This window comes from Eublepharis macularius, chromosome 9 (assembly GCF_028583425.1).
Source record: "Eublepharis macularius isolate TG4126 chromosome 9, MPM_Emac_v1.0, whole genome shotgun sequence".
NCBI lineage: Eukaryota > Metazoa > Chordata > Lepidosauria > Squamata > Eublepharidae > Eublepharis > Eublepharis macularius.
In genome coordinates, this window is record NC_072798.1 from 69,568,034 (window position 1) to 69,592,404 (window position 24,371).

Sequence of the window (24,371 nt, forward strand, 5' to 3'; positions counted from 1 at the left end):
TAGTAAAACAATATGCTGCAATATGGAACTAGCTTAAACCTAAACTAAATAACAATTACAGGTCAACAATATCATGAGTGCTTTTTTCTTGCTGTGTATGTTGTCTTGTTATAATAAAAAATCCTGCTGTGGTGTTTTTTTCAGCAAGTTCATTTCAGATCGTGAAAGCAGAAGAAGCTTAACCAACAGCCACCTGGAGAAAAAGAAATGTGATGAATATGTAGGTTCCCTTTTATTTATTTATTCATGACCTGCTTTTTTTCCCTAGTGAGGTCCCAAAGTAACTTACAGAATACAAATTTACAGTCTAAATAGACAGACACAAACAAACAAACAGTACAATACCTCTTGCCCTGGCCTAGTCCTTGACCTGTAGGCCTGGTGCATTCAGGGGCACAGGCAATGGACCAAGAGCCCTTTGTGACTCTTGCCAAAGGCTCACACCTCTGGCCGTCCCTGACTTTAATACTTGCAACAGGAAGGGAAATGGAAGCTCAGCCAGTATCTTATGCAGCTGACATATGTTCTCAAGATTCTCCTTTTTTCCTTCTCACCTTAATCTAGCTTTCATATGGGAGGTGCGAGGCGCTCTTCACAGGCAGCAAACATGTCATTTGCTTCAGTTTGAAGGACAGCTTACTACTAACATTTTCACTGAAGTGAATTTGGTTTGCTTTTGTTTGCTAGTTTGTTTGTACCTGTTCTACCGCTGCTTTTTATTGCCACAAAATAAAACCAAATCAGAGAACAAACAGCAGGGAAAATAACCACCCACGCATCCTATGGAAAATTTGAAGTTACATTTTCCAGGGCTGAGCAGTATAAAGATATATCTTCACCTGTCTCCAAAATTAGGCAAATACAATAGACAAATAGACTTGAGGGAGCGAGGTCTACAGCATTAGGGCAACCACTGAAAAGACCTTGCTCATGGTCACTGAGAATCATATATCTACTTGAGATGACTGAATAAAAAGCATAAAACTTCTTAAAAACCTGTGAGCAGCCTGAAGTCAGGCCAGCAGCAGCACAGAGCCAAAATCTTGTGGAATGGGCAGTAGCAACAAAGAAGGAAGAAGGTAAAAAAGCTGCGGTTAACAGAAGAGCTCCGTGTGTGCAGGAGCTTTTTGTTGTGATTTGCAGAAACTGAATGCCCGTCCATTTAAGTTTAAGAAGAAAGGCTGAAATTCACCTGGAGGACAGCAGAGTCTGTGCCAGTCCTTACAGTGTGTATAGGCTGTTTTCTCCAGTGGAGCCCATTTAGGTTTAGCTTAGTCCTTACAGTGTGGCTGGTATTTTTTTTAGCTAACTGATGCATACAGATTAGTAAATCTGCCGGTGGTCATTGTTATGCTCTTTTTTAAAATATTAGCAAGGGTCTAGAGTTTGTCCGTGGGGAATAAATCTTATTGATGTGTGCTCTTTTCTCTTAGTGTGCAGTCATGTTCGTTACTGCTTTCTTTTTGCTCCTCTTGGTGAACTCCTGGGGGCAAATGATCAAATATCAGACAAAATAGAATTGCAAATTGAGCAAGTGGATGTAAAATAATAATGCTTCCCAAAATGAGAATCAAATATAACACCTGTGACTGAAAATAATATGCTGTAAGCTTATCAGGAAGATGATTTGTATTAAATCTTTACAGATTCCAGGTACAACTTCGTTGGGAATGTCTGTCTTCAATCTCAGCAATGCCATCATGGGCAGTGGGATATTAGGTCTTGCCTTTGCCTTGGCCAACACAGGAATTGTGCTCTTTTTGTAAGTAGTCTATGTGATTGATGCCTCTTTCAGTTTGACAGAAGCCTTGGTCACAAGTTACAGTGAATGGATGTACAATCTGTGTACACTACGTACTTGATTTATGTATTGAGTACTTCTCATGTAACATTCAACATATGTACAGCTGAACATGTGATACACCCCACATTTATCTAGGCACTGTTCCTGGTTTCATTTGTAAATTGAATGCAAGTTAGCTCTTTCATTAAAAAAGATACATGCAGGATGTACATACATTCATTGTAACTTGTGAACAGGGTTATAAACATGATTCATTTGGAGGAGAAGCAAATGTTTACAGTCTATTTTGTTTTAATAAATGATGTAGGCTCTGATTGTGCAACTCAAGAGGTCATTGCTAATGTTCAGTACACTTGTGCAGACAGACAAGTGTACTGAAAGACTACCTTTTTTCTTACAAATGTTTACATAGCAGGTTCTATAGTCCTTTTACAGTTTCATCCTGGCAAAGAACCTCAAGCAATGGGGGATTTTCCCTGCTGTAGTATATCTTCCTATATTTTGATTGCATCAAGCACAACAAGGTATCATCTGTCATCATGACTCTTTGTACACACCTTAATTTTGGATTTTTCAACATTTATCTTTCAGATGTTAAATTACTTTATTAAGAAATTACTTTATTAAGAAGGGTGACAGCTGCCTGTTGAACTAATGGTTAGAAATATGCTATTAAAAGACACATTTCCACTCTAATCCCATGCCCGTCCACTCTTAGGAAATGAGATTCACATGATAATACATTAAAGCACTTCATTTAAAAATAGGTCACTTCAAAGAGTGAAATCCATAAAGGGAATAATCTTATTCTGAGCCAGTATTTGTTTCAGGCTTGTGAATCCTAAGGAAAGTAAGAGCTTGTACTTTTATCTTACTTATAAGAAAGTATGCTTAGGACAGAAGCCTTCAGAATTTACAGCACTGATATATAGAGTTGTCTCCTACTGTGTGTGTAGTGCGTGATGCATTATCTAACCATTGTGTTTGGTAGGACTTACTTATGAAAAGATATGGGCCATTTTCACACTGCTTATCGGCCAAGGAACATTGCGCCAAGCTCCCGGAACTACGGCATCTTCCTAGCACGATTTCACACAAGAACTGAAGTTCTTGCACAAAATCGTGTCAGGAAGACGCTGTCGTTCCGGGAGCTTGGTGCAATGTTCCTTAGCCGGTAAGCAGTGTGAAAACGGCCGTGGTTAATGTCAGCCTATTGAAGATTCCATAGGGTGCATGAAAACTTTCCACTTCCTGAGTTCAGAAGGAGTCCAAACTGAGGGGTTCTCAAATTTTTGTAAGCAGGTTTTGTCATTGTGCAGGACCTACTGGTCAGTAGTCAGTTTGACCAGTAAATTATCTATTGGTTAGCCTTGATTGTTGTATTGTCCTCAGCACCTACTACTGGTATTTTGGTATCCCACCCATAAGAATGCCAGCGGAGATTAGTATATCCCAACGCATTGTTTAAGAATCCCTGTCTAAACTGAAATATGTTGATCCTTCATTAGAGGGCTTCCCTTAGCAGCAGCTAAACAAGCTGAGAAGGTCAAGTTGCATGAAGACAAATTTATGATTACTTTTTTGAGTGTGTTAAAAGCACTGGTTGTTTCAGTCTTTTAGAAGTGCCAAAGAGTGGAAAAGAACATGGCAGTGACTTCACAGTGTTAAAAAAAAAAAACCCTTCTATGAGGCACAGTGTTTTGACCTCCCTGAAAAGGTGGTCTCTCATAAACCAAACATATTTTATAGATTAAAAATGGACCAGTGCCACACATACACACATGCAAAACTGCATAAAAATAGCTGAAACTCCAGAAAGAGGTATTTCATATTTTTTAATGGATGAGATTTTGACAGCTGTTTACATTCCACGGAGAGAGAGAGTCTCTGCAGCCCTCTGCTCATTTATTTCTGCACTTAAGTCTCATTGAATTTGGTAGAACTCACTGCTTAATAAACCTGCATAGGGTGAGACAGTATGGGCACAAACCACATTGAAATGTATCATTGTGTTCTTGGGTAATTTCCATCCAAGCCAGTGGAATATGCAGGAGAAACTTCTGAATCCTGCCTTAGCTACAGTTCATGAGAAGCAAGTTGATCAACTGTACTAGCACAAGCTTGGCCTTGAATGGGATGCTGGATGCATAGATTTGTTGCTAAGTATATAATGAGAACTCGCTGTGTTATGAAGGAACAACTAACTGCTTCTAAGTTAAGGATAATTTTTAACACCCCTATGTATGCTGGGGGCAGGTTGTTTTTGTTTTACACTGTAACTAAAAATCTTTATTCTTCAGTCTACCTGTGGTTAGAGGTGGGCACGAACAGCAATACAAACAAAAAAACCACGAAGAGCCCGATCTGCTGTTCCTGAGCAAGCTGTTCGTGAGGCCCCGTTCCTGGCGAACGTGTTCGTTCCAAGCCCTCTTTGTGGCATTCGTCAGCCCTTAGTAAAGCCAGACAGTTTGGCGCCTTTCCATCAGTTCCCCTGGCAACATAGGCATGGACTGTCTGAACTCCGTCTGGCTTTCCTTCTGGCTTGTAACCCCTCAAAGTAGCTTCCAGCAGACAGTCCAGTTTTTGCCACTCTGAAGAGAAAATGACAGGAAAAGGACATGCCAGTACTCACGATATTCACTACGCTGGAGGCCCAAGTCCATGGGCCAAAAGGGAGGCCAGTGCAGTGGAAAGACGTGCTGGCACACTGCTAGAAAAAAAGCCCTGAATATAATCATTTGCTAATGTCCACACACCAAGGTGCCATTAAAGGCCCAGTTACAGTTGTCAGTTGAAAAGCTGGCATCCCTACAGTGTGCTGCAGAATGAGAAGGGGGAAGTGCAGCTTCCAAATAGTTTTTAAAAAGTTAAAATAGAAGTAAATATTCACAAAACGGTATTCAGCCCAATATTTATTTATTTACTTTATTTATAGCCCATCTTTCTCCTTAATGGGGATCAGAAGTAGCTTATATTGTTCTTCTCTGCTTCATTTTATCCTCACAACAACCCTGTGTTGTAGGTTAGCCTGAGAGTGTGTGACTTGACCAAGGTCACTCAGCAAACTTCCATGGCAGAGAGAGGAGCTAACCTAGGTCTCCCAGAGCTTATGGGCCAACACTGTAACCACTATACAACACTTCCGCTCTCAAGTGAAAATTTTCCAAACATGTCCTCAGGACTTTATGCCATCTACTTCCTGCTCTGATCTTTCCCCACTAATACTTGTCATGCTGCTGAGCTCTTTCATAGGCTCCAAACAAATTATGTAAAACTTCCCATTTCTCACTGAAAGTGAGAGGCATTTGTCTCACAAACATTTTGCATCCACCCAAAATATTTGCAGAACATTTTTTTTGTCTTCAGTGGATTCGCCATGTCGTTCTGAATGCTTGAAGATGAGGATGCTATTTGAGGAAAGTTGGATGTCATGGATAGAATTGCCAACCTCCAGGAAGTGGCTACAGAGATCAGTTCCCCTGGAGAAAACAGTTGCTTTGGAGGGTGGACTTTATGACATTATGCTCTGCTGAGGTCCCTCCCCGTCTCAATCTTTGCTCTTTCCAGGCTCTATCCCCAAAATCTCCAGGAATTTTACAACCTGGACCTAGCAATTCTAGTAGTGGAGCAGTTTGATGGCGCTATCACTGCTGTGCTGTTTCTCTTCCATTCATAATGTAATTAAAAAAATCAGCAAAGGAGAGTTCTGAAACTGGGGGCATAATTTTAAAGATTTTGTGTTTTAATAGTGAATTTTGACTGACGTGCTTTGTTAGCCTAGTTTAATACATGAAACCAGAGAACTCTTTGGGGTGTTCCAGAATTTGCTCTGCTTCTCTGCATATGTTTTGGATTTGCAGAAAGCCAGCGGCGTTAATGTTTTCATACCACTCCATGGGATGGTACTGGCACTAGTCAGTCTGTCTGAGCCACAACCTCTACAACAAGCAGTCTTTTCATGCTGCTTTATTGAAAGGCATGGAAAAAGCCAGGTTTACACCCAGCAACCTCTGAAAGCTTTAAGGGCAGAGAAGGACAGCAGATTAGAAAATCGTTCCTTTTTTTAAACTTCTGCAAGACAATCCATCATTTTTCATCTACAGTTTAACCTACTAGACACTTGGTTCCTATTTCTGTTGCAGAAACTATTAATTGGGGCTGAGTAACAGGCGTCTGTGATTAAATGCCCACCACTGAAGGTTTATTCCTACTCAAACACTGGCTAAAACTGCTGCTGGCTTGAATTGAAGCATGTTCAGCAGCAGGCCTAGCTACATTATTTTAAGAACTGCTATGTGACCCTGCTCAGTTGTTAAGGAGCATCACACAAAGTATTTTGAGATACACAGCAGGATTTGACTCCAGCAGCACCTTAGAGACCAACAAGCTAGACAGTCTGAAAAGGGAGCTGTCGCTCTCAAAAGCTTACACTCTGAAAATCTTGTTAGTCTCTAAGGTGCCACTGGACTCAAATTCTGCTTTTCTACTGCCGACCAACATGACTACCTACCTAACTATCTCCTTGAGATATACAGTATCTCAGTCTCTTCCCTCCCTGCCCCCATGCCAGATTGGTAGCAACTGGGACTAGGTACTCATATGCTCCTCGGTCACATTTTATGCACAGAGGATGTTTTCTTTCTTCAAGGATCCAGAGGAGTTAGCCGTGTTAGTCTGTAGTAGCAAAATCAAAAATCTGTTACCTGTGATAATGTGATAACCATTCATAGTCTCTGAATGGTTATCACATTATCACAGGTAACAGATTTCCTTTACAGCGGCGTGGTCTAGGGGAGCCCAGTGACGCCTGGTGTGGGCTTTCGGGGACCACAGTTCTCTTTGTCAGATGCATCTGGCAGGGAGAGCTGAGGTTATCGAGGGCTTATACTACATAGAAATTGGATGCTTTTACTGCTGCAAACTAACAGGGCAGACTGACTACACACCAAAAGGAGATGTTTACATTTACTAGCAAAGGAATGTTTTGGTTGCCTCCCCCCTAATTGCATCTTGTCCCTCCTCTCCTTCTCTCCCCTCTCCCCCCTCCTCTTCTGTATTTGACCAGTTTGTATCATGCATCTGACGAAGAGAACTTGATTCTCGAAAGCTTATGCTGCAATAAAATTGGTTAGTCTTAAAGGTGCTACTGGACTCTTTTTGATTTTTCTTTCTTCAAGGACTCCCACAGGAATGATGTTTTTCCAAAGAGCTCTCATAACACCTAACAGATGTGTCAGGGACTTTATTAATTTCCTTGTCAAAAATGAAGGACTGTTGATTGAGCAGAGATTGTTATGGCAGCATAGAACTCTTGGCTATATTGAGAGTGCAAAATAGTTTCTTAACAGTCAATGTGTTAGTAATAGACTTTCATACTATATTAATATTTTCAGTAGATTTCCTATGCAAGTGTACACAAAATACTGTATGCCGAGTAGAGTGGTTAATTGATTTCCATCTTAAAACCATACATCATAACAGCAGATTTCATAGAAGTCTCGGGATGTATTCAGCCTTCAGTCCTAAAAGTACAGTACAGAAATCAGGAATCTTGTTTGTTGTTAATTATGCAGGGTTTCAAAACAGAGAGAAATTGTAGAATTTTATCAACCTAAGCAAACAACTGAGATCTGAACATGTTTACTTCAGATTTTATACACTGTTGCAGCAATTTGTCTTGGCCAGACAATTTTTTAAAGTACATGTCAGGGTAAATATCCAGAACAAAAATCTATTCAGCCAAAATCTATTTCTGGAAGGATTTTTATAAAAGGCAATACTGAACATATTGGGCAAACATGAACATTGGCCTATTGAGGCTTTTTTAAAAATGTAACCCAAAGGTTTGTTTTGGAATGTAAATGCTATGCTAAGTAGATAAAATGGGAAGTTCCAAATGTATAATTTGATGACTGACCTTAATAAACCTTTAGCCCAAGAGAAATCACATTTGGGAAAAAATCTCTCTGTCCAGGACAGAGTCTTAAAAACTTTTTTTAGTATCTCAGGTTCAACATTGTTCAGGAGTTATACAGATGTGATCATTTAAAAGCAGAGCTCTGCACAGCTTGTTAATATAACTAATGGGCATCTGTTGAAACTTTAATCAAGTACATCAGGAATGCTTTATGTATCTGGATCTGAATATAAGGAAGCCCAAGTGCAGTTCGTAACTTTGTCGCTTGAGTACCCCTGGCCGGGGGGAGGGGAACTAATTTTATATAACTTGGAAGATTTTCACAGTTCAGCTCCATAGAAAATAAGGGTGATGATTTTCCTATAAAGATTTGGATTTATCAGAACTAGCAAGTGGCTCTTTTGCTATCTTAAAGGTTTAGAATTGCATGAATGCTGCAGGAAAGGTTCTCCATAAACAGAATTACTAGATATTTAAAGTTTTAATTCTGTTCAGTTTTGTGGCCATTTGTACTCTGGAAAAGAATACCGATGTATTTATTGTATCCAAATAACTGACAGGAGGAGGATGGCTCATATGTCAAAAAGTACTGAAAGCTTAGCACCGGAGACAGATGAGAAGGGCAATCTAGAACTTTTTATCTAACCAGCAGTGTTATTTGTATAAAAATTGAAAGGTAAGGTAATCAAGTCACTGTTGGTGGCTGTCCAGTAAAATCCCAGCTACCATAAAGGGTTCATCTGGGATGCCTTTTATGGTAGCTGGGATTTCCATCTGTTATACTATCTAAAGTGATTGACTTTGTCTGCTATACTATCGAAAGTGTTGTTAACAAATAATTGGAGTCTTTTGTCTTTGCTTTGCAATAATTTGACCCACATGTGATTCCCTATACTCCAGATCAATGTCATTAAGTCAAAACAAAAGCCACGAAAATTTACTGCCTTGGGCTTCCTATGTATGCTATTATACAATGCAAAGTAAAACACCAATTGATCATGCATTCCCACTTTTAGAATCCAACTGTTTATTCTGTGATAAATCTGGTATTATTTTCAGTCTTCCAGCTTACCTAATAAAAACCTAGTATATATTTAAAATGCTGCATTGGATAAGATGTTTTCAAAAAAATCAGCCAGGTTTTCTGTCTTTGTTGTGGACTGTAAACCCCACCCTAAAGAGAATAATATGCCAGCACTATATAAATAGTTAGGGCTCAAAAAGGGGACTTGCCATTGAGAACTAGATTTTTTAAGTCCCATTTTTCATCATATCTTTCCTGGCACTTTACTGTTTAGTAAACATTAGCAGTGCCTCCTAAGTGGAGTTACATCCTTCTAAGTGCATTGAAGTCAATGGGCTTAGAAGGATACAACTCTCCATAGAACTATTACAGTGCCATCCTCTGCTGAATTACTCCACTCTAAGCCCTTTGAACCGAATAGATGATCATATACATGGAAATCACTGAATGATCAATACAGAAACCAAATTGATTACATAATCGGAAGCAGAAGATCGAGAAGCACTATTCTCTCTGCTAAAACAAGACCAGAGCTGATTGTGGTACAGACCTTGAATTGTTAATATCAGAAACTAGAATAAAGCTGAACACTAAAAGGATCATAATGTCAAAATATAACCTAAGTAACATTCCTGAAGAATTTAAAGACCATACGAAGAACAGATTTGCATTATTGAGTTTAGTTTATCTGAACCAGAAGAACTGTGGGCTGAAACCAGAGATATTATCAAGGAAGAATGTGTAAAGACTATTCCCGTAGCCAAAAGAATGGACAAGTCCAGATGGATGACACATGAAAACTCTTAAAATTACCTAAGATAGATGAGAAGCAAAAGATGACAGAAATAGAATCAGAATTCTAAATGCAGCTTTTCAATGACTTGCATGCAGAGACAAAGAGATCTATTATAATAACTAGTATAACGTAATGAAAAACAAAAAAAAGAACAAAGAACAAAAAAAAGGAAGAACAAAAAATCTGGTCCACAAAATCCAGGAACTCAAAGGGAAATTCAAACCACAGATAGGGATGCTGAAAAATCAACATGGAAATACAGCATCCGATCAGGACAAAATAAAGAAAAGATTGAAACAATACACTGATCTATACAGACGAGATGTAAAGATGATATATTCCTTCAAAGAAGAGTTTTTTGATGAAGAATCTGAAATCTTAGAAAGTGAAGCTATACTCCAAGCAATTGGAAGAAACAATCAGGAGTAGATGGGATATCAATATAGCTATTTCAACCTACAAAAACTGATTTCATCAAAATTTTAACAAGAATTTGTCAACAAATATGGAAAACAAAACAATGGCCCACAGACTGGAAACACTCAATTTACATTCCACTTCCAAAGAAAGAGGATGTGAAAGAATGCAGCGACTACCAGACCATCATATTAATTTCCCATGCGAGCAAAGTGATGCCATATATGGAATGAGAAATACCAGACATTCAAGCTGGATTTAAAAAGGAAGAGGCGCTAGAGATCACACTACAAATTTACTATGGCTAATGGAGCATACAAGCAAATTTCAGAAGAAAATCAGTTTATGTTTTATATATTACAGCAAAGCTTTTGACTGTGTGGATCATGAAAAGCTATGGATGGTGTTAAATTAAATGGTTGCTACAACATCTAATTGTTTTGATGTGCAACATGTACTCTTAACAAGAGGCTACTGTTAGGACAGAATATGGGGAAATAGAATGGTTTCCAATTGGCAAAGGTGTCAGAAAAGAATGTATATTGTCTCCCTATCTGTTCAGCCTATATGCAAAACATATCATAAGGAAAGATGGATTATATTTAGAAGAAGCTGGAGTGAATATTGATAGAAGGAACATTAACAATTTGACATATGCAAATAACACTACAATACTCGCAGAAAACAAAGACTTGAAACAACTATTGATGAAGGTTAAAGAAGAAAGTGTTAAAGTAGGATGAATATCAAGAAGACAAAAGTAATGACTACTGAGGAATTATACAGTTATAAGGTTGGCATTGAAGAAATTGAAATCGTTAAAGATTTTCTGTTTCTTGGCTCAATCATCAACTAAAAGGGAGACTGCAACCAAGAAATCAGGAAAAGATTGGGGCTTGGAAGGGCAGCCATAAAGGAGCTAGAAAAGATTCTTAAGGATGCGGATGTGTGACTGGGGACGAAGATAACCCACACTATGGTCTTCCCCATAACTATATATGAATGTGAGAGTTCAACGCTGAAGAAAGCTGACAGGAAGAAAGTTGATTCATTTCAAATGTGGTGCTAGAGGAGAGTTTTATGGATACCATGGATGGCCCAAAAGACAAATAAGTGGGTTCTCAATTAAATCAAGCCGAATTCTCCCTAGAAACTAAAATGATGAGACTGAAGCTATCATACATTAGTCATATCATGAGAACACAAGATTCACTGGAAAAGACAATAATGCTAGGAAAAGTGGAAGGTAGTAGGAAAAGAGAAAGGCCCAAAAGACTCAATAAAGGAAGCCACGTCCTCCAACTTGCAAGATCTGAGCAGCGCTGTTAATGATAGGACATTTTGGAGGTCTTTCATTTGTTGGGTTGCCATAAGTTGGAAGCTACTTAATGGCATGCAACACGCACACGCACACATCCTTTGAAATCAGTAGATCTCTGCAGAGGATTGTACTGAAAATCTTATACTGTGGACCATCTTATTGGAAATTGTTAGCCAAATGTTAGTTCACTAAGCACCACTGGAGAATCTTGAAGTCATCATTACTTGGCAATTTCATTTCTTTCTGTAACAGCCAGCTCTTGATCTGACCACAGCCTATGATAAAAACAGTTTTCTTCCTCCCAAGGAGTTTTTAACTTTCTGAACTAAAATGTCCTCATCTCTGTGTGTTACAAACTCTCTTAAGCCTGTTGAATTGGGATACTGGCATTTTTCACTTCTATGTTCTCCATCATACCATTTTCTATAAAATATATTAATGTTGATGGATTTGTTAGGATTTTTTAAAAGTTATAAGTTCACTTTTGGGGGGGTAACGTAGCAGTGGATGCCTTTGAAGTACTGTTTCTTTTCTTAGAAGTTCTGACTATTTATCCTGCAAACTAACATTCCTTGTTCCTTTGACTTTTCAATAATGGAAATCATCTTCCCTTGAGAATGATATTTGGGGGGGTATAGGTGGATGGATGTCTGAAATCCTTTCAATTGTATGGTTGATTTCTCCCCTTAATTTTAGTCATCTCCTCAGACTTTGATACAGAGGTTACAGAAAACAAACTCTCTCTTTTGTCTGGTTAAAAACGTCCTATTTTGATTCGGATGAACGTTGCAAGGGTGACTGATGTTCCAGTGGGTTGGATCCTAACTGCCGTTCCGCCAGCACAATGGGGCATTTCCCTGGTGAAGGACAAAGGAATGTCTGCTGATTCCTCTCTCTTGCTGTAGCTTCTCCCTTAGCCCCTCCTCCCCGATCATGGAGGCCCACTAATCCACATGTGCCCAATTTGAGGGACATGGAAGAATGCAGTGGGTGGGGGGAGTCTGGAAAGTATCGCCTTCATCTTCTTAAGGCAGCTGTCTCGGTCTGCTGCTTCTGGTGGGGCCCACTGCTGCTGACTCCCTACTCACTTATCTCCTCTGATGCCTGCACTCACATCCGTGTCTTGTGAGTGCTTTGCCAGCCTCTGCTCCCAGCTGCATATGCTGCCTAGCACTGCTAGAGAAGGGCGTGTAGGTGGTGAGCAAAGCATCAGCATTCTTGGTGGCCATGACAGTGGCACTCCTAGCTGCTCCCATTACCCAGGACCATCAGGGAAAGGGTATGCAGGCAGTGTGGGCAGCTGTGACTGCAGGTGGTGGGAGAACTCGTAAGTGGGCAAAGGAAAGAAGCATAGGCAGGTGGGGGCACATAGATGAGAGGGTAAGAAGGGGGACCTATTAGTGGGCATGGGGGGCGCAGGGGCCACCCCAAACCTGGAACTAGTCCTGACATGAACTATATGTCTTAACAATAAGAGATTCACAAGTTTCCCTTAAGGACACTGGAGTTCCCTCCATTGGAGTTCACAACCTCAGCTCAAAGGCAGAGAGGATGGGAATCAAGAAGTGGCAAAGAAGGCAAGTCTGAAACAAACACAATATTCATCTTTAGAAAGTGTTTTAGAGTCAGTATCCAAGTTTTAGGATTTTGTTAATGTTCCAGATTTGCTTGTTATAATGATCAGAGGTGTGCTTTTGTTTCGTCTCTCCTTTTTATAGGTTGCTTTTGATTTCAGTGACGCTGCTGTCTATTTATTCAATAAATCTTCTGTTAATATGTGCAAAGGAAACAGGTAATCCAAAAGAACTTTGTGTTCAATCAGTTGCAATGTGATAGGCAGAAATGAAGGATATGGAGAATTAATTCTGAACATTGCCTTCCCAAAACACTATTAATTGGGTAGGGTGGGGTGGACTACAGACAGTGGCCTTAAATCCAAAGGATTCATGGCTTTAAATCCACTTCCTTAACCAGTGTAATTGAAGCTAGATTATAGTTCGTAGCTGTCTGTGAAACAGTAGATAAATGAATCTTGCATCTTTGATTTTGGATGCATGTTAAAGTGAAAATACTGGAAGAAAAGCAACAACAGGTCTTCATGAACTGTTTTCTCAAAGTGTAGTTGTGACAGTCCTCTTTTGGCTTAATCCACACTTTAGTTCAATTGAAATTGGTGTACACGTTAGTCACAAATACCTTAAGCCCCACTGATTTCAAACGCAACTCATTTTAAGCATAACTATTGACTTTAGTGGGGCTGAAGCTCATGCAGAACTGCAACCATAATACATAAAAAATGTAACTCCTTGACTAGTCATCTGTCATAAAACATTTCAGGATTAATTGTAATCATCGTAACATCTAGTTGATTATCAGAAATAAGTACAAATAATGCTTTTAAGTAAAAGGGCCTTTCTATAGTTCTTATGGTTTCCAAGGCCATAGGACTATAGAGCTTCCTTATGTTGCATTGATTCATTTTTAGGGGGGTCTTTGGGCCCATATACATTATCAACTACTAAGGTTGATACTGGCTGCTTCTGTTGTTTTTTTACCAGGTATAAAACTAAATTACATTGTTGGCTATTGCTGGTATTTCAGTAGTAACAACTATTAATATTAATAATACAAGTGGTATACAGTAAGCATAATTTACTGTGTTGATTGTGCCAGTGTGCTTCAGGCCCATAGATCCAGCATCTAGGAAATATATGGAATGTTAATTTCAGAGCTGCAGTACCCACAGGCATGTCCCATTTGTAGTATCTTGGTCTGGTACTGATAATAATTTAATCATAGGCTCAGTTCAGACGTTGCTTGAAACTGTGGTTTAATTAAACTCTGGTTGGTATGACCGAATGTGGGCCATGCCAGTAACTGTTGTTTAGTTAGGGGACATCAGCTCAGGATCTGCAATTGGCTTGTTAATCATAGTAAATCTGAACTATGATGTATGAATGTAGACATTCTGACTTCATCCTGTCTTATTCCCTGGCTAGCCTGTCTTATTCCTAGGCTACAGAGAGAAGGCAAACCAGAATTTGAATGACTGCCTGCTGAGTCTTGGTTTCACAATCTGCAGTTAAAATAAACTATGCTTTTGCTTGATGTCTAAACTGAATCATACAGTGGGAGGAGAACTTATCTAGTCAAATATCCCTCGCAGTACAGGAAATAACAAGCTGGGAGCATCCAGTGCAGTGGATGGGTGGGATGATGGACTTGTCACCTGTAAGTGGCATTGAGGCAGAAGGTTGGCAGCCGTCAAGGCTGTGAATAAGCAAAGCAGGGCAGATGCTGGACAGGCAGGGAAGTAAGTTGGCCAACGAATAACTGTGGTCTTCCAGCAAGCTTGGTCTTCTCTGTATAAGCTAAAGTGATTTTCCTCTGGCCACCTGTACCGGTGGTGCCCAAGCAGAATGGGCAGTAAGCCAATGGCTCCCTCTTCTGGTGAGCTGATGTGTAGCAGTGACACAAGGTGCTGAGGTCCAGTTGCCAGAATCCCCTTTAAAAACCCCATAGTATCCTTTCCATCTCCCTCATCTCCTATACATTAACAAAATACGAGCAGATGTAGAGTAGAAGATACAATGCATTCCCTTGTGTGAAATTGCACTGCATCACTGTAAGGAGAGTAGACATAATAAGTAAGTGCCCATGCTGGAGAGAGGAGCCAGGGCAGTTTGCCTTAGATTTCTCCAGACTGGCCGGCCCCAATTGAGAAGCCTCTTTCCTCTCACACAGGGAAACAGGAGAGAGCACTCCATTTCAGCGCAGAATGCTGCATGTAGACTGAGCTTTCCTGCGTCTCTGCTGTTAAGGAGGCTGGGAACTCAGGATCTGGGCCTGTTTGTATGACTGTGAGGGAAGATGTAATGTCCATGCTATGATCAAGAGCTGCAAACTAGGTTTTACCATTAGTATGCATAAGGTTGTGTCCAAGTCTCAGCTGTTTTAATTACTATTAGCCAAATTTTATTCCTATTAAAGGTGCTATTCTTATGTCAGCATTATAGAAGGCAAGGGGAGGGAGACAAAGCAATAATTAAGCTAAAGAGTTTTGACCCCATAACTTTAAAAATGAGAAAGACTACTGACATTTTGAAAATGCATGAAAAACATTTCCAAATAAACTCATTCAACACCTGATAGTTCTCTGATATGTGATGAGTCAGTTGAGAGATGAAAAAAGAATTACGAGCAGGGGGATTTGGGGAGGGTACAAAACTGCCAATGGTTTAATTTCACTGTTCCTGTTAACGCCACTGTTTCATTTCTGGTTTTTGTTCAAATTGCTGTATTCAGGCTGCATGGTTTACGAGAAGCTTGGTGAGCAAATCTTTGGCACTCCTGGAAAAGTGATTGTTTTTGGATCAACCTCTCTTCAGAACACTGGAGGTAAATAAAGTGTTACAAGAGCAGAGAGAGTCAAACAGGCAACTAATAGATGTAGACCCTTGAATTTCCACCCTCTATACTACTGCTTTTATACTTCAAGTTGAACTAAAGTCTTCTTACACGGTACTAAAATTGTGTCTTCTTGAGAAGTTTTTTTTTCTTCTGTGAATACCTTCTTCTGCTCACTTACCTGGAAGTAAGCATATTGAACATAATAAAACTTACTGCTGAGTAAACAAGCATGCGATTGGGCTGTTGGTATTTGGAGTAATGCCAGTAATGCCCTACCTCATATAGTGCCTTTGGCGCCTCCTCCTGTCAGCCCTAACAAAATGATTGAAATGATTTCCAATACCAGGAAAGACCTGGCAACGGGTTTGGAGGACCTTTTCTTATTATGGCGCCTGTTAATGACATCATGGGGGTGTGTTAGCTCATTTATTTTGTTATTGTAGGCCTACCTTAAGGTCAGGCTTGCTACATGAAATGCAGTCTGAAGGCCACTTCAAATGAAATTCTTTGTGCTTGACTATGATCCCCATATTCAAAATGCAGATGCTGTGTGTCTCAGTTTAAAATGCATGTATTTCTTAGATGCTTATCTTTTTAAAATATACAGAATCAGAGAACAGAACAGGCCAGGCTACTGTTCGCTTGTATCTTAAAGAGACAAGTAGTTAAAAATGTATTATTCAAACTGAGTCGCCCTAGAACTGTTTGCAAGTTACAGTTCAGGGATAGCAAATGAGTAGGGATTGTGCTGGTTGGCCTTGGCTCTGCGCATTCATTATAACTGGTGACTGAGAGCACACACGCATACAAGTGTGCACGTGCAGGCTTTGTCCACGCTATCAGGTGCTAGGGCAAACGGAGGGTCCACCACATGCATAGGTCATACACATACGCAAGTTTACATGTTTAGGCTCTTGTTTATGAGTTAGGGTAAATGCATATCAGAGTTGGATCACCTGTTCCTTTTCTCCATTTGTGTGTCTTCTCTGATCCCAAACAGGAACTTAAAAACTGTGTGTATCTTTTGAAGTGTCCTTAGATATAGTTATAGAAAAAAACAAATATGACACTGTTCACTTTCTAACAAGTCCTCCTTTCCCACAGCAATGCTCAGCTATCTCTTCATAGTGAAAAATGAACTACCTTCTGCCATAAAGTTCCTTATGGGGGAAGAAGAAAAATTTTCGTAAGTGTAATTTGTGTTTCTGCTGACTTCACTTCAAGTTTCTTGCAGATAACACAGGGATGGGAATTTATAAAAAGCGTTCATTGCTAGAAGATTTGTAAGTCACTGTTTTAAGGTGTGCTAGATGAAATTAATTTCTACAATGCCTTATCAATAATGCCTTTTTCCTTTGGTACAAATAAATGGGGAGAGGGAGGTGGCCGAGGCCACATATGCTGCCCTTACCCTCCCCCAACCCTCACATGTTCACCATTTGCACGTTTTGTACAGCCAGTACATTCTGTCCAAAACAAATGTGTGTGGAGGTCAGAGCTAGCAGTTGCAATCGTAGTGAGAAGTGCTGCTGGATTAGACCAGTGATACATCTGGTCCAGCAATCTGTTTCACACAGTGGCCAACACATGGCATAGAAGCAAAGACCTTGTCCTGAGAGCCAGTTTGGTGTAGTGGTTAAGAGCATGGGAGATGGGACTCTAATCTGGAGAGCCAGGATTGATTCCCCACTCCTCCACTTGAAGCCAGCTGGGTGACCTTGGGCTAGTCACGGCTCTCTGGAGCTCTCTCAGCCCCACCCACCTCACAGGGTCTTTTGTTGTGGGGATAATAATGACATACTTTGTAAATCACTCTGAGTGGGTGTTAAGTCATCCTGAAGGGCGGTATATGAATCTTTTGTTGTTGTTGTTGTTGTTGTTGTTGTTGTTGTTGTTGTTGTTGTTGTAAGGGTGGTCAACCTCCAAGTGGGGCCTGAAGATCTCCCAGAATGACAACTGATCTCTATATGACAGAAATCAGTTCCCCCCATTAAAAATGGCTGCTCTGAGGGTGAACTCCATGGCATGACAGCTTGCTGAGTGCCTCCACAAAGTCAGCGTCTCCAGGCTCCACCCCAAATCTCCAAGAATTTCTCAAACCAATTTGGCCACCCAACGTGATGTTGCCTTCTGGAGCTACTGCCTCTGAACATTACCCCCCCCCCCCCCGCCCCCGCCCAACACATACACATCCATTTGTGTGAAATCCAGCAGAGGGCTTTAAAGCAGATGTGACAACCCCCTTCCTGAGAATGCTTTTCATACATAAGATTGAAGCAGTGTTTTTTTATCTTACTGGTCTGTGGAATGATGCAGAATCTGCTACTACTGAATAAGAAGCTTTCTTCTCTCTTCTGCTCAAGTGTTGAATCAGTCTCTGCTCCTCTCAGCAGAGAGGCATTGAACCAGAATGGGAATGAGAGGGCAAATGGAGAGCAACTGCATTCACCCCGGCTGTGAAAGTGAAGCCTTCATCCCCCCCACCCCCACCCCCATTTTATAGCAACAACAAGCTGCTCAGTCATTGCTTTAGGGAACAAAATGGGGACATCTTTTGATATGTTATGCTTTGGATGGTATTTTTATGTCTTTTATGCCAGTAATTTGAATATACAGGAATTCTGCAACTCGCATTTATTATGTAAATTAAAGATTTTGCATAATGTCTTTTAGGTTGCCAACTTTATTCTGCCACTTTTAATTGTTTGTTGAATTTATCACGGTTTTGCTAGTAACGGGCATGCCCCAGTGTGCCGCTTGGTTCCTTGTTCATGCTTGTAATTAGCAACACCAGAGTAATTTTGCAGTACAGTTGAAAAAGGTTCTCTTTGCTTTCTGATCAACATTACAAGCATTTACACAGGAGCATAAATCACATGAGAGAAACTCAAATAATATTTACTGTCATATGTGCCAGTAAGAACCAGTAAGCCAGGCTCTTTCCTGTACAGCCTGTACATGCTCCTCCTTAGGAGAGGCTCAGAATGTGCAGGCATGCTGTGGTGTGGCCGTATACACTCTGCATCAGTTTTCAGCCCAGAAGTCGCTGGCTAGAGGCCTTGGTCTGCAGAAAAAGCATGGCTGGGAACTAGTGCTGTAATCGGTAAATTCCCTGTAACATTAAATACATTTCTTTGTTAAATGTAGCTCATATCTCCAGCAGCACTTCATATTAAGTATATGCAGGGCTTTTTTTCTGGGAAAAGAGGTGGTGGAACTCAGTGGGTTGCCCTCAGAGAAAATGGTCACATGGCTGGTGGCCCCGCCCCCTGATCTCCAGACAGAGGGGAGTTTCGATTGCCCTCCGCGCCGCTCAGCGGCGCGGAGGGCAATCAAAACTCCCCTCTGTCTGGAGATCAGGGGGTGGGGCCACCAGCCATGTGACCATTTTCAAGAGGTTCCGGAACTCCGTTCCCCTGCGTTCCCCCTAAAAAAAGCCCTGAGTATAAGTACACTTAATATGTGTGGATATGCTGTCAGCTGGCCAGTCAAGGAAATCACTGTCTGCCTCACACTTTGTACTGCAATAACCGTCTTCCTGGTTAAGCAATCCTTTCCTGTGTTGACAGCCCAAGTTGTGACTAATGCCAACTGGCATGTGTTTGCCCTCCACCCCTGGCACTCGGGTAACACTTTTCCTAGGAACTTTTTGAAAACATGATGTTTCCACACTCCTGTGGCTGGGACACAACAGAGAGCTGCAGTCTATATAATTTTATGAAACACAGGAGATATAGCGAAATAGTAAATATGGAGGACAACCCATTTGAAAAATTATATAGTATAAAGGATGTCAATAAGAAGGGTATGGCAAGGAAATTATATTATTTAATGAATAAGGATAGAGAATATATGATCAGGTTGATAAAATCTAAATGGGAGAAAGAGCTAAAATTAACAGATCAGAAGATAGATAAATTAATGAAAGATATAAGGGTAATAAAAATGGAAAAACTTAAAGAACTGGAGATGAAAGTACTATTGAAATGGTATAGGACTCCCTCCCAATTATCCTATATGATCAAGAGAATGAAATCATATTGTTGGCATTGTAATAGAATAAAAGGCTATTATGCTCATTTATGATGGGAATGCTCTAAAGTAACACTCTTCTGGCAAATGATACTGGGAAAGGTGAATGAGCTTTGCAATGTTGAGATAAATTTAAATGGGGAGATCCTATTTATGGGCATCTGGGGGAATAATAAAGTACAGGAAAATAGACAGCACTTGTTAAAAGCCATGATTATAGCTGCCCGTGCTGTAATAGCGTATGGATGGAAAGATGCCTCTAAATGGACTTCGGAAAGGTGGAATTGGTATTTATATGAATGGATCCAATCAGACATTTTATCGATACTAAAACAGGATAAGACATGGGAAAATAAGATGTTAATGATAAGGAAGAAATGGTCTAGATATATAAGATGGGTAAGAGGAGGAGAGACCAACCAAATTATATTCACAAAACTCCGAAGAGTGTGCTCATGGTTAAAGATATAAAGCAGATGATTCTTATGGTCGTTCCTCTTGGGGAGGGCGGGGGAGAAAAGGGAGAAAACAAGCGTGTATTGGATGCACGGATAGCTAAATTTATTCTATATGTATATGTACATGAAGTATAGATTGTATGTGGAGGCAATATTAATGCATACATCAGTACAATAAAAAGGAGAAAACAACAAGAACAGAGAGCTGCATTTAAGTGACATTTAAGGCTTCAATCCTACCAGCTGAAATAGATAGGAGAGTCCCCTTTGACCACAGAAAAGGCCATGCTAGGGATCATAGGACCCACATGGATTCAAGCCAAGAGGGACAGGGGCTGCAACGAAGAGGGGAATGGGGCAACATTGAGTGGAATAGGTGATAGTAGCCAAACCTGAGTCTTTTGACTGTGCCATCTAATACATGCCCAGATGAATTCCACAGGATGTATAGTCTCTGGAAACCTACAGTGCAGTTCTAAGAACACTTCCCTGGAAGTAAACCTCATAGAATAGACCTGAATAGGATTATGAGTAGACCTTCTTAGGATTGCTCTATTACAATGCCATCCTTAACTGGTCTATTTAGTGAGGCTTACTTCCAGAAAAGCATAATTAGGATTGAATCCTAATTTAAAACATATTTTATAGTATATGTGTGGTGGTAATTCAGTATTGGAACATTATGTTACATCTGTACATTTTAAAATGTTTTCCAGAGCCTGGTACGTTGATGGGAGAATTCTTGTCGTAACAGTGACGTTCTGTATCATTCTTCCCTTATGTCTTCTTAAGAATTTAGGTAAGGATACAGTTTACTTTTTTTTAAAGGATGATTTTTAGACACCTGTGGTACAACATTCCAAGAGTGGTATGCCAGATTCTGATTCATACACCCTTGTTGGCCTCGGAATCTTGGAATAAACTTTGTATATGGAACCGTATAATAACAAAGCCTACCTTACAATTTGGTACAGTCTGAATACAGTTGGTTGCCTGAACCTGAAACAAAATGCAGTCTTTATTTGTTTTTTTTTCTATTTTGGAACCTGAATTATGGCCAACAAGATGTCTGCTCTCTGTGTAAATAGAGTAGGCTGTTTTCTAAAAAAAAAAAAAACACTTATGTAACTTGTATTCCAAAACTAAAGATAATATTTGTTCAAAATCAGGAAAAAATGTGAAAATTTCTACTTAAACCTCAGACTAGCAAACTCCTCAGGAATGTTTATACTTAAGATGTTTTTTAATTGATGCAAGACTACTCCTTAGCCCCAGAATTCTCTTGCCACCCAATCCCCCTACCCCTTCTCTTATTGTCCAGATCCATGGCTTGTATCCCACTAGCTGTCAGCCATGTCTAGCATTTAGCTACCAAATCCTGTCAGTCCTTCACACTGGCTTTATTCTTGAAAAGGCAAATTGTCTAATGGTCTTTCCTTTCTCATTGTATGCATGTCCTTTGGTAGGAGTTCTCTGTTCAGTGAAAACTCTCACTGTTCGTTTGAAGCTAGGATAAGACAGTAATAATAAAATTGTCTTTTACAGTCAAGTACCATCTTTGAAGCTTATTCTTGCATGCACAACTTGGGTAACCTGCCCTCTCTCCCCACCCAACCTTAAGTTTTGATCAAGGATTCATTGTATATGCGTGCGTGCCTGTGTGCGTGCGCGCACATGCTGTGTGTGGGCTGTCTGTCTGATTTTATACACACATAGAGCTGTCATCGCTACTGGTAGTATTCCAATTTTAGCATGAAGAAGACTAGATATCGTTGCCTTTCATGATCCTAAAATGAGGCAGAAAATCTAAAAGACACCCTCTTAACAATGGCCCTTTCCACATATCCTGTCCCTGAGGAAGGTCACATCAATTCTGCTCTGGGTTATATTATCATAAATCAACCAGAACAAACCTCATAAGAATATGACCACTTTGGTCTCCACTGGAGAGAAATATGATGTATAAATGAAGTAAATAAAATAAAATATAAAGTGTCTGCTAGATCAGATCAGTGATTCCTAAAGTGTCCCATCAGATGTTTCCAGCAGGACTACGGGCAGCAAATGGAGGCCTAAACTCCTGTTGCCTGCTCCTCAACTTGTATACAAAGTCACACTGCTTCTGAAGCTGGAAGTGCCATTTCATCTTTTTCTGAAATCCCATTACTTACATTTATTTTTAAAAGGCAGATATGTACATTCCATGTACATGTCCTGGAATGTGGCCCATATTCTTTAATCATAGTTCTGTTAAATAAATAATTGTGGCTGCTGAATGGATTGCTGAACAATGTCTCCTTTTACCTTTTCTCAGGGTATCTTGGCTACACTAGTGGTTTTTCATTGACCTGCATGGTATTTTTTCTCATAGTGGTAAGTGTTGGTTGCTTGAAGGTTCACTTTGGTTTCCATTAAGTTTTGAAGTAATGCCTTTTGATGGAATATTTACAATTGTGGCTCTTTGTTCCAGGTTATCTACAAGAAATTTCAACTCCCCTGTCCCTCACAGGGAACAAATGCAACTGCCTTTTCAAACTCTAGCTCTCTCTATGAGGAGATGTGCCAACCAAAGTATGTTACCATTAATTCCAAGGTATGCTTCATTTCACGTATGTCATTATACTCATAGGCAGTCACAGACTTTGTTGTATTGCTCATTTAGAGGTTTCTTTTCCTGTGTGCCCAGAAAACAAAGAGTTTTCCAGGCAGAAGAAATTACTTTTTTCTGATTTCCAAGATTGTTCAAAGAATTGAAGATTTTTCTCAAGTATTCTGATAGCAGAGTTCAAAATGATAGGGACATAGCAAAATTGAAACTAGAAAAAGGCAGTAGGGCCATGAGACAGTCTTAAGGAACAAAGTAGTATATATTTTAAATTGTGGTGATTTTCACACTGGGAGGGGCTTTGTGTTGTTTGTCCATTGCTGGTGTGGTTGCTGACAAAGAGCAGAAGTAGCAGGCTTCCACATGGCAATTTTCCCTGCCCCCTTCTCCCAGCAGTGGCCACTGGGTCTTTTGTGATTTTTTAAAAACTCTGTGATTTTAAAAATCATTGTGAAGGTATGCCTTTTTCCTTATATCTCCACAAAGGAAGGGGCTAGAAACTTACTCTTTTTTAAAAAATAAAAGCTGATAATTCAGAGAAACTGCTACACTTGTTATTACAATGGTATATCAATATAACATATTCTAGTTACAGTGTTTTAAAAAATAAAAAGCCTCCCATTGGTGGGGTGAGAAAATGTCGCTGAAGGGACAGTGTCAGGGAAAATGGCTGCTGTATGGGTGAGAAAATACGAATTTTCCCACCTACACAGCAGCCATCCAGGCTTTACTGCAGTCTTTCCCAAAACTTCTGAACAAGTTTAAGAAAGATCAGAGGTGCACAAATGCACCACAATGCTGTGCAGAAGCAGGAAAAAAACCTTCTCAACAGCATTGAACCTGGGGCAGATAACCCATGCAGAAATGGACTATGTAAAAAATTAAGGACTATATATCTTTCCTAACTCTCCATTTATTCTTCCCCCTGAAAACAGACTGTGTACGCTTTGCCCACCATTGCATTTGCGTTTGTGTGCCACCCTTCGGTGCTTCCAATCTACTGCGAACTTAAAGAGTAAGAGCGTATTTTTTCATTTCACCACTTCGTCTGAAGAAGGTCTGTACCAAATTTCCCTCTGTGCTCCTCCCTCTCCTCAGAGGAGGGGAACTTTAATTTGAAGAAGCAGCAGGACCTTCCTGTCAGCAAGAAAGGGCCGGCTCACCCAGGGTGCTGTTGGAGGAGGTATCATAACAACCGTGGGGCTTTCTTCAGATCTGCACAGCAATTACAGGGACACAAACAGTGTCTAACTACCGTTTGGCTGGAGGGGATTTATACTGCAGCTAATAACCACTGTCTGGCTCAGCTAAATGTGACAGAGCCGCAGAATGTGTTGTTTTATCTGTAAGCTTTCAAAGTACAGGTGTTTTACCTTAGGTGCCATCTCCAAAATACCTTTTTTAACAGGAGCCATTGTAAGCACTAAGTAGAAGTAGCTATGTACTACTAACAAAAACATTGGAAAGGCAGAGTTAGTTGAATTCTGAATCCCTTTTTGCTTTGCATGAGTTACATAAACATCTTAATTTTGCAGCATTGGGAAGTAGCCAAGTCCTGTATTGTTGACTAAGATCCGTCTACACTGA

The 24,371-nt window shown here is 40.1% G+C and overlaps 1 protein-coding gene across 1 annotated transcript in view; it reads left to right on the forward strand.

Moving 5' to 3' along the window:
- The window catches only part of SLC38A1 (solute carrier family 38 member 1), a 61,153-nt gene that overhangs the window by 25,907 nt on the left and 10,875 nt on the right, over positions 1–24,371 (forward strand). The window contains exons 3-11 of the mRNA XM_054989205.1: positions 145–220; positions 1,647–1,762; positions 12,998–13,071; positions 15,585–15,677; positions 16,794–16,875; positions 20,896–20,978; positions 22,494–22,552; positions 22,650–22,772; positions 23,720–23,799. Of these exons, the coding sequence (XP_054845180.1) occupies positions 145–220; positions 1,647–1,762; positions 12,998–13,071; positions 15,585–15,677; positions 16,794–16,875; positions 20,896–20,978; positions 22,494–22,552; positions 22,650–22,772; positions 23,720–23,799 (786 nt within the window). The remainder of the gene's footprint in view (positions 1–144; positions 221–1,646; positions 1,763–12,997; positions 13,072–15,584; positions 15,678–16,793; positions 16,876–20,895; positions 20,979–22,493; positions 22,553–22,649; positions 22,773–23,719; positions 23,800–24,371) is intronic.